At 39.7% G+C, this 11,437-nt stretch overlaps 1 protein-coding gene across 1 annotated transcript in view; it reads left to right on the top strand.

The window, feature by feature from the left end:
* The first annotated feature begins 889 nt into the window (after nt 1-889).
* FMO5 (flavin containing monooxygenase 5) overlaps nt 890-11,437 on the top strand; it is a 32,382-nt gene continuing 21,834 nt past the window's right edge. The window contains exons 1-2 of the mRNA XM_006900326.1: nt 890-1,024; nt 9,887-10,075. Coding sequence (XP_006900388.1) covers nt 890-1,024; nt 9,887-10,075 — 324 coding nt within the window. The remainder of the gene's footprint in view (nt 1,025-9,886; nt 10,076-11,437) is intronic.

Here is an 11,437-nt window from a genome sequence, read left to right as displayed (position 1 = left end):
GAAAGGGGACTTTGGTCGGTCTACAGAGGGCGTAGTTGAAAGCGCTGGCAAAAACAGCTGCAAAATAGAGATGTAAGATTGATTTTTTTTTTTTTTAAATTCTGTACAGCACAGGTTCAGCCCACCTTTTATTCGTAGGCGGGGTGGGAAAGTTAGCTGGCAGAATGTTGGCGTAAAGGAGGTGGAGCCGAACTGCTCCTTCCTATTTGCTAATGTTTAAAAGCTGTTGTTCTATCTTTGCTTGAGAACAGCTGAAAGTTCAGTCTAACTTCCAGATTACAGCTGGTGGCTCTACCGTGAGCTGAGGAAAAGGGAGTGGGTTCAGGTAACACAGACGAACATTCGATGCTCTGGATCCTGCTGTCACGGGCTCCTTCTGCACGCGAATAGCAGTTCCTTAGCCAGAGTGCTCTTTAGAGTTAAGGATGGCGAAGCTTCATCTTTTATACTTCGGACAAGTAACTAGGCGAGGTTATTCCTTGGAAAGGGACATCATGCTTGGAAAGATAGAGGGTCAGCGAAAGAGAGGAAAATCCTCAACATTTTGTTGACACGATGACTTTAACAATGGGCTCGAGTGTGCCGGAGATGATGAGGGTAGCACCGGAGGAGGGCTTGGTTCAGGTCTGCTGTTCATAGGGTCGCTATGAGTCATACTCGACTTGACAGCACCTAACCAAAAAGAAAATCTCACCAAAAAACTACGACAGTACGGTCTGGTGTTTCCATAGCCACCAGATACAACTTGTAGCATTTATTTGAACGTCGTAGCCTGAGTTCCCTCCCTAGGCAGATGGTAACTGATCTGTAGTCTCTGTCTTCTCCCCGTCGTCCTTTCTTTAGGAGGAGTAGTGGCATCGACTCAATCCAGTGAAGTCTTCTGAAGATCATGGCCAAGAAAAGAATTGCCGTGATTGGGGGAGGGGTGAGCGGTCTGACTTCTATCAAGTGCTGCCTGGAAGAAGATTTGGAACCTGTCTGCTTTGAAAGGTCAGGCGACATCGGAGGCCTCTGGAGATTCCAGGTAAATCTCCGCTCGGTAATATTTGGAACCCTCTCTGAGACTTTAAATCCAGTGTCATCGAGTGTGATGGGCTCGACAAGTGATTAAGCCAGCAAGAATCTCATCTTGGTCTGGTTCCCCTTTTCTTTCTTCCACAGCCACAAGGATTTGGAAACTTAACTCCTTAGCAGCCACCAGGTTCCCTGTGGGTCCTCTTTCCCTAGGGTGGCAGCAAAACGGCCACAAGTGTCACCGTATTTCCCTTCTTGTTTCTAAAATTGGCACAGAGACCACCTGTATTTAATGGATTTTGTTGCATTAAGAAAAAGGAAACACTCTGGAAGCAATGATACATGTGCATTAGAAAGCATACAGGTCTACAATAATAGATAAATGGATTAGAATTTACCTGCTTACAACTCCCAAGAATTCTTCTGTTCCATTTTCTCTTGGATATTTATTTTCCTTTTTTGGACTCTGCTTCATTTTCAGGTTGTTCTTTCACAACCTTAGATTCTTAAATTAAATACAGAGTGAAGTCTAAAGTCTGGTCGCTATGCTTGTCTTGAGCATTTCTTTCCCATAACAGACAGCATTCATTTCTAAAAGCACTGACAGATTCCTCTTTACTCTTTGAGGATTAACTCTATATGACAGTATTCCTTGTCTGGATCTAGAATGGACCCCTCACTCCCTAACAGATGGCCAACCCTCCTCTAATGAGGAGGAGTCCTGGATATCTTACTGATTCGGTTTTTTAATTTATCAACAGAAAATTCTACTGTTGAAATCTAGACACAACTTAGAAAAGTGGTGAAGAGCCCAGTTTGGTTCAAATTCTGCTTATATAACATATAAACAGTATTGTTGCAAAGTGTTTAGGGTCATTTTCAACTCCTTAGAGTCCCCATGTTACAGAGTAGAATCACAAAGGATTTTCTTGGCTGTAATCTTTCTTTGTGGAAGTAGATCACCAAGTCTCTTTCCTAAGAAGTCACTCAATAAGCTTGAATCACCAGTCTTGTTTAGCTGTTTACCAGGTCTCTGTACTTGTATGTCCTTGGGAAAATCATTAAGTTACTCTGTAACTCCAATTCTTCATCTTTATATAATGGCCTTTTTCCTTTGTGATAGATTTTATGCTGAAATCTATTTTATCAATTCTTCTTTTTTAGAAAGCAAATAACATAATACACATCTCATAGAACTGTGGGGCATTAAATCAAGAACTAAATATGTTCATTATCTGTAACAGTGCCAGGTACAAAGTATATGTTAATTATTATTCAGTATGTCTTAAATGAGACTCAAGTTTCAACATTTCTAGTAAGTGCCACAGTCAGATTTTACAATTACTAAACAATCCTAAAATTAGTTGAGGAGGGGAAGAGGTGGAGAGGACATCTACCATCTTGCCTAATGATTAAGTTTCTGATTTTTATCACCGAAGTGGTTTAAACTTGTTTCCTGTTGAAGAATTAGCTTGAAATCTATCTTACCATCCTCTTAGCAAAATGTCAACACCTTCAAAACTACTTCATGGAAAAGAAATAAGCTATATTTCAACACAATTTTCTGGCTTCTGTTGAGAAGGCCACATCTGTATGATTCACCATTGTGTCTAAAGCCAACCATGAACCCTGGCAAATAGTAGTAACCAATATACTTATGTTTAATAAATAAGTCCTTGAGGAGAAGATTGTCTTGAGTAGGTCCTTGGATGTGTGGAAAACTGGAGACTTTAATTTTCAAGTATTCCAGAGTTAAACAATTTTAGGGCCTGAGGCATTATACACCTCTTTAATTTCTAAGCGTGTCAGGCTGGATTCCTTAAGGTTCTTTACCTGGCATCCGGTCTCTAAAAGTCCCTTTTGCTTGCTATTCGGAATTCTTCTTCTCTGTGAATTGTTCTAAAATCTGTAATTCAGGTGAAAGCTATTATGGATTTCATATTAAATAAAGAGAGTCCAACAACTTTTCAATTCCATATTGCCAGTGGGTTTGTAGGAAGACATTGGGGAATTTGAGTTTTCCATTTTATCTCTTTTGTCATAGGTTCCAGGGATTCAGGATTTCTCTACATCTTACATTGTTTTCTTCTCTCACATTTTAATACCTCTCTTATTCTTTCCCACCACTCATCTGTTGATTGGTTGTACTGTGGTCATTTGTATGTTGATATGATGCTGGACACTATGTCACATGTGTTCCAAATAACAGCAGAGTCATCGATGGTAGGCAGTTTTCAACGGAACTAGCAGGCTAAGACAGACTGTTGTTGTTAAGAACCATTGAGTCTGAATAAGATATTACTCCTAAAATAACTGGCCAGTGAAAACCTTATGAACAGAAGAACACTGTCTGATATAGTTCTAGAGGACAAACCTTTCAGGTTGGGAGGCATTTAAAATCCAAAGAGGAAGGAGCTGCCTTCTCAAAGTAGAATGAGTGTAAAGTAAAGCTGCTAGAATGGGTTTAAGCACAACATTTGTGAGGATGGTACAGGAACGGGCGTTGTTTTGTACTGTTGCACATATGGTCACTGAGAGTTGGAACTGATTCAATGGCACTTAACAACAACAGTATTCTCTCAAGGGTCCCTGGTGGCACAATGGTGAAGGGTTTGACTACTAACTGAAAGGTGAATGTTTCAAATCAACCAGCCTCTCCAACAATGAAAAGACCTAGCAGTCTGCTCTTCCAGAAATTACAGCCTAGAACACTCTCTGGGGCAGGCCTAGAACCCTGTCCTGCAGAGTCATTGGGAGTTGGAATTGACTTGAAGATACACAGCAAAGCAACCACAGTCCTTTCTCTGTTGCCCTAGAGGCCATCTGGTCACATGATGGGGTGTGTTATTTTTTTCACATGATGTTTTAAGCAATACCTGAACTCACTATAATAGCAACAGAAAACATAATCCACAAATAAATGGGCCTGAGTAGTTCAAACCTATGATGTCAAAGCTCAACTGTAAATTAATTATACAGTTATACAGATCCTCAGTTGGTCAGCACCCCTGACCCCAAGTTGTTCAAAGGTCAACTGTACCTAGATATTTACAGCTTGTACAGATAGTTCAATAGAAAGATCTTCGTCAGACCTGTATGGGGTCATGGGTGTAGTCCCATTCACCCACTCATACCTGTTCAGCTTGTCTATCTGCTGTGTATCCACTTGTAGATTCTTCTTGTTGTTATGTGTCCTCTTGTCACCTGTGATTCATAGTGACCCTATGTACAATAGCCCTAAATTCTGCTCTGTCCTGTACCAATCTCATTGTCTCTGATACACCTACCCCCATAACCCCAGACAATGAATCAATCCATCTCATCAAAGGTCTTCCTCTCCTGTGTTATCCCTCCACCCTCCCAAGCATGACGTCCCTCTCCAAGGACTGGTCCTTCCTTGCAACATGTCCAAAGTATGTCAGAGAGAGCTTCTGAATCCTTGCCTCCAAAGAGCAGCCTGGTTTCACCCTCTCCAAGATGAACTTGTTTGTTCTCTTAGCAGACCATGGAATACTCAGTACTCTTCTCCAGCACCACAGCCAAAAGGCATCAATTCTCCTTCTATCATTTCCTACTCATTGTCCAGCTTTCTGATGCATAGCAAGTAATTGCAAAGACTATGGCCATGATCAGGTGCACCTAAGTTTACAGACTGATATTGCTCTTCAGTATTTTGGCGAGGTCTCTGACAGCAGACTTTTCCAATGCCATTCATCTTTTAACCAGAGGGAGCTCTAGTGGCCTGGTGCCAAAAAGCTACACTGCAATCCCAAAGGTGTGCAGTTCAAATCCACCAGCTGCTCCATGGGAGGATGGACAGTCTCCTCCTGTATGATTAACTGCTTCTGAAAACCCACTGGATGGTCAGCTATGGGTTGGTTCCAACTCAGTAGTACACAACACAACAAACTAAGAAATATAGGTCAAAGAGTATACATACTCTAAAAAAAAAAAAATAGTATACATACTCTAAAAATTATTCCCTATGGGCACAAAAGGGAGCTCTGGTGGCCAAGTGGTAAAAAGCTGGCTGCAATCCCAAAGGCACACAGTTAAAATCTACCAGTAGCTCCATGGAAGCAGGATGGGCATTCTCCTCTCATGTAATTAACTACCTCTGAAAACCCACTGAAGGGTCAATTATAAGTTGATTCTGACTTGACAGCACACAACAACAACAATGAGCATAATACAATATACGATCATATTTTTCGTTATTTTATTGGTTTGCTTACAAAGTTCATATATATTGTGTTTCACACTATTCTTCATTCACATTGTATTTCATACAATTATTCCCATGAATTCAGTTTTATAAAATTAACCACCATTGGACCATGCCCATCATTACCATATTGTTTCAGATCTTTAACAAATCTTTCACATTTCCTCACCCCCTCGTTCCACTCACCAAATTGTGCAACCCTGTGGTTTCGCACCTACCCATCCTCACCCCTTTGCTCCTACCACTTCCCCCCTTGGGTCTCTATACATACTTTACTAGTTATCCTTCTATTTTTACAATAATGACTGTTGGTGGGATTGTAAAATGATACAACTCTGGAAGGCTGTTTGGCATTTCCTCAAAAACTTGAACATAGAAACTCAGTTTGATCCAGGTAGAACTGAGACACAAATGGAGGCTTGTATACCAATGTTCATAGAAGCATTATTCACCATCGCAAGAACATGGAAACAGCCCAAATGTTCAACTACAACAGAATGAATTGAGAAATTGTGGTACACTCACACAGTGGAATACTATGCAGCACTCAGGAACAATGATTTAAAAAAATATTACATAACTTGGGAGAGACTGGAGAGCATTATGCTGACTGAACTAACTCAGTCTCTTAAGGATATATACTGCACAATACCATTATTATTAAAGTATGTCATATTTAATATATTTTAATCTAAAGTATCAAATTAATAAAAAGCTTCTATATAGAGGTTTTCTAAATTGTTAAATTTAATTTCTAAAGAAAATGACAAAAAGTAATAAAGTACCTGAATGGATGTAAAAATACTTTAAAAAGAGTAACAGTAGAGCAATCTCTGAGTCAGAATTGACTCAGCTGATGGCAATAAGGCCTGGTGCATTAATTGGTAAGCATTTGACTACCAACTGAAAAATAAATGGTGATCTGCCCCCATAAACTCACAGCCTGGGAACCCCCTTTGGGGTTCTGACTTGCAAGGCTGCTATGAGTTGAAAACAACTAGCATATAACAATAACAACAATCAGTGGTTCTCAGATTTGGCAGCACATAGAAGAATCACCTAGAGAACTTTCAAATAATACTGATATCAATCCATCCTTACAATTCTGATTTTATTGGCCTGTTATCTTTGTTGTTAGGTTCCTATTGAATCAGTTCTGACATAGTGACCCAGAACGAAACACTGCCCAGTCCTGCACCACCATCACAGGTGCTGGGGGTGGGTGGGGAATAGCTCTCCCTATGTTTCTAATCTACAGAGAAAGGTGAAGACTTTTGACCTACAGCTTCTCAAGTGAAAAATGTACCTATAAGACAAAATCAATAATAATATCTTAAACAAACCTGGGTGGAATTTTACAAAATCAGATGCTATGGAGATAAAGAGATCTATAGTACCTTGCCACTGCACTCAGGCTCTTGGGTGCGTAGCTGAGGATGTGGGGAAAAAGGGCTTTTGAGGTCAATGGGGACAAATTCTGATGTTGTGAACTCTACGGTCAACACTCTACCTTCAAGCTGAGTTCCACCCTTTTCTACATATGAAACAAGAAGTAAGTAATTAAAACAGCACTGACTGTAGTTGTAGAGTCAAGATGTTCGTATTCCCCCCCCTTGGTTTTTAGAATTCCTCAGATTATTATTCTGAGAGACTTCAAGGGGAACAAAAAGCCAGACTGTACTCAAGTCTCCCACTGAAAGGCTGTCCTTTTTTCTCCTTTATTCAGTTCTCATTTCCATCTCCAGTCCCTTCATTCTATTTGCCACATTCTTTTCTTATATGCTTCCTTGAAAAAAGGTATGCTGAGAAACATGGAGGGTCAGAGAAAGAGAGGAAGACCTTCAACAAGATGGACTGACACAGTGACTATAACCATGCATTGGGGACATGTTTGGGAGATCATGAAGATGGCACAAGATAGAGCAAGGTTTCGATCTGTTGTTTGGGTTGTGCATCCTAGTCATCTCAACAGCACATAACAATGACTTAAATATGTGTTATGTGCCCTTGATAATTTGAGTGCATATATAGAAGACAGATTATATTCATTGATGGTGAAAGAGTATGAAATCCAAGAGCTGGAGTTTCTTTTTTCACTCTGATACCAATAAGCTCTATCCCTAGTCTCTTATCTTTGTTTTCTTGATGTTGAGCTTCAGTTCATATTGAAGACTTCAGTCCTTGACCCTCTGCGCCAAATGCTTCAAGCCCTCCTCAGTTTCAGCAAGTAAGGTTGTGTCATCTGTATAACATAAGTTATTGATAAGTCTTCCTCCAATCTTTGTACTAAACTTTGAACCTTCAATAACAGAGTTTCTGATATTTCTCATTATCTAATATTGTTATTGTTATTCATTATCTTTGGGTCAAGCACAACTCATAGTGACCCTATAAACAAAAGGCCTGAAGACCCTCTACAACTATCAACATTTAACAAAGTTTATAGAGTTTACCTACTATAGTGGCCTATTTCAGAGGGAGATGGCTTTGGATGTCTGATGGTGAAGAGTTGGGCTGCCATCCCAAAGGCAGGTGGTTTGAATCCACAAAACTCACTGGAGGACCATTTATGAGTCAGTTCTCCTTTGAAGTGGCTGTGGGTTCAAAACACAAACCTTGGAGTTTTCTGTCAAGTGCTTTAATCAATGAACCATGAACCATGAACCAAAAGGGCTTCTATATTAAGAGTACATACTATCAGTGTGACTTACCACTGCTGGTGTTAACCTTTATCCCCTAGCCTGACATAATGTTTATAATGTTTGTCTCCACACAGGTTTGCTTTTTCTGTTTTATGGTTTTTGGAAAAAAGTTATATGCAGCCCATACATAAGGACAAAGTTGGCTGTTATTGGCCTTTTGCCTTACCTCATAAACTCTGGAGTTAATTTGCCAATATTTACAGAAACAGCTTGTTTGGATTTTGTTTTGGTGTTATATGCAAAGTGTGCCAGCACTGGCCTTCAGATCTAGTTCCATTCCCTCCCTGCATCATAATAACTTCACAAAATTGTCAATGATTTCCTCTTTCTTAGATCATCAACACCATTGGTACAGGCAGACAGGAGATCAGGGGATGTTAATTGAGCAAGTCCACTAACAAGGACCTCTTCAAAATACTGAAGAGCCATAGTCAGTTTGAAGACAAAGGTGAACTTGATTCAGACCATGATCGTTTCAATTACTTGCTATACATCTGAGAGCTGTACATTGAATAAGGATGACAGAAGAAGAATTGATGCCTTTAAGTTGTGGTGTTGGTAAAGAGTATTGAGTAGTCCATGGACTTTCAAAAGAGCAAACAGATACGTCTTGGAAAAAGTACATCCCAAGTGCTCCTTAGAGGCAAAGATGACAAAGCTTCGTCTCTCACGCATGTTTTTGAGAGGCTAATCCTTGGGAAAAAAATCTTGCTTAGAAAGGTAGGGTGTCAGCTAAAGAGAGGAAGACCCCCAATGAAATGGACTGACACAGTGACTATACCAGTGGGCTCACGTATGTGTTAGAGATGATGAGGATGGCACAGGATAGGACAGGATTTAGATTTGTTGTTCATAGGGTCAGTAGGAATCACACTCAACTTGACAGCATCTAACAACCACACACTTTTTATACTTAGAATGCACATAATTTGTTAATATCTCTAGAATAGTTCACTTTATAAAATTTATATATTTAAACAGTAAACATTTAAGTATATATAAACATTTAAAAGAGTATTACTTAGGTAGGCAGTCCTTATGTGGTATCTCATGGGTCCGCAACCAGATAACAGCTGGGACTAGATATCTGATATGGCCTCTTTGCTTATGTGTCTGGATTTATCTGGGATAGCTAGAATTTCTGGGAAGCTGCCACATATCCATCTCAGACATTCTCTTCATGCATCTAACTTGGGCTTCCCCAAAGTGTAGTGGTCCTGAGGTGGTTGGATGTCTTACGTGATTATTGACTTCCATCACAATAATCTTTCTAAGAGACCCATGCAAAAGCCACAAAGCTATTGATAACTTTGTATTCAAAGTCATTCACTGTCACTTCACCTGCATGCTGTTGGTCAAAAACAAGTGACAGAGTCCTTAGATTTAAGGGGAAGGGGCTACACAAGCCTGTAAGTATGAGGAGGTGTGGCTCCTACCCAACACTGCATGTATGTGTAGTTTTTAAAAATTGCATTTCTTTCAGAATACTTTTTCAAATGTTTAATAACTCTTTATAAACCAAAAAGTTGATCTTGGAATTTCTATGAATCCTTCTTATTTGTTATTGTTATGTGCCGTTGAGTCACTTGAGACTCACCCTATGAATAACAGCCCTAAACACTGCTCTATCCTGTGCCAATCTCACTTCTCCAACACACCCACTCTAAATAACCCAGTCACTGAATCAATCCACCTCATAGAGGATCTTCTCCTCTTGCACTGTCCCTCAACCCTCCCAAGCATGATGTCCCTCTCCAAGGACTTGTCCCTCCTTACAACATGTCCAAAGTATGTCAGACGAAGTCTTTGCCTCCAAGGAGCAGCCTGGCTTAACCCTCTCCAGGATGAATCTGTTTTCTTGGCAGTCCAGGGTACATTCAATACTCTTCTCCAGCACCACAGCTCAAAGGCATCAATTCTTCGTGTACCTTCTTATTTACTGCAGGAAAATCCAGAAGAAGGAAGGGCCAGTATTTACAAATCAGTGATCATCAATACTTCTAAGGAGATGATGTGCTTCAGTGACTATCCCATCCCAGATCATTATCCCAACTTCATGCACAACTCTCAGGTCCTGGAGTACTTCAGGCTGTATGCCAAAGAATTTAACCTTGTAAAATATATTCGATTCAAGGTAAGACATTTTTTATATATCTTTGTGTTTGAAGTTGTCTGTCAGATAAAAGAGTAATGAAGTTTCCATTTACAAGGGCTTACATTTTAAGATTAGCTTGATGTACTATGTATATGAGTTACCCAGAGGAGAGAGAAAGGTATTTTTTGCCCCATCAAATATCTTCTAAATATTTGGGTTATAGATCAGTAACCCACCTGGATGAATGCTTTCAATTGTCTTCCTTTTACAGACTTTTACAGCATGATGTGAGAGAAAGTTTTCCCGGTCATGCTGTTGTTGCTGTTGTATGCCAGAGTCAGAATGACCCTCCGATGAGTAATTGAAAGACTCTTAAATGTTATGAACCCACTACTTCTTTGCTGTTGCTTAGCTCTTTCATACTTCCCAAAGTTATTTCCAATTCATTCTTTTATATAACTACCTCAAAATAACCCAATGTAAAAGCAAACACTGGAGACCAAAAATCTGCTCTCTAGTCCTTGCTCTGCCATGTATTAACTAGTGACCTCAGATAAGTAAGCTATTCAACTTTGGTTTGTCTTAATTTCCTTGTTATTAAAACAGGGTGATTGTACTGGATAGTTTCAGTGGCTCCTACTTGCCCTAAAGTCTTCAGTGGATTGTCTATAATTCTTAACAATGGTCATAAAAAGGCAGGTTAAAAAGTTCAAGTCTCTGCAACAATGAATGAATGGAAATCCAAAGTCTCTGTAAATTTTTATTGAAATTAATAATAATAAAAAAAAGTGGGGGAAAAAGTTCAAGTCTCCTGTCTTACACAACTCTACTAAATAATGCCTTATTTTCTTGGTGTTGTTTTTTTTTTAATTTACAAAATTCAAATGCATTGTTTTCCAGAACAGAATCTTCCAATTTCCCTCATCCTATCATCAAGTTGTACAACCTCATGACAAATCTCCCCCCCACTCCCCACGCACATCCTCACCCTTCTGCTGCCACCCTCTCCCCACCTTGGATCCTCATACTCATTCTACAATAATGGTTTTATACAATATTTGTCCTTGTGGGACTGGGTTAGTTCACTCAGCATAATGCTTTCCAGTCCCTCCCAAGTTAGGCAATAATTTACAAAATCATTGCTCCTGTGAGCTGTATAGTATTCCATTGTGTGAATGTACCATACTTTTCTAATCTATTCACTTGTGGCTGGACATATGGGCTGTTTCCATGTTCTTGTGATGATGAATAACATCACTATGAGATTGCCCCCTCCTTCTCCAGTGGACCATCTGGTGGATTTGAATCATGTGCCTTTGAGATTGTAGTACAGCTTCTTGCCACTAGGCTACCAGGGCTCCCTTTTCACATTTTTTTAAAGCAACAAATAATGAACAAGTT

The sequence above is a fragment of the Elephantulus edwardii genome, unplaced genomic scaffold (assembly GCF_000299155.1).
Source record: "Elephantulus edwardii isolate Elephantulus edwardi_28Jun2011 unplaced genomic scaffold, EleEdw1.0 scaffold00280, whole genome shotgun sequence".
In the NCBI taxonomy this organism is placed as follows: Eukaryota; Metazoa; Chordata; class Mammalia; order Macroscelidea; family Macroscelididae; genus Elephantulus; species Elephantulus edwardii.
Note: the sequence above shows the minus strand (reverse complement) of the source record. Positions and strands in the feature narration are given on the sequence as shown.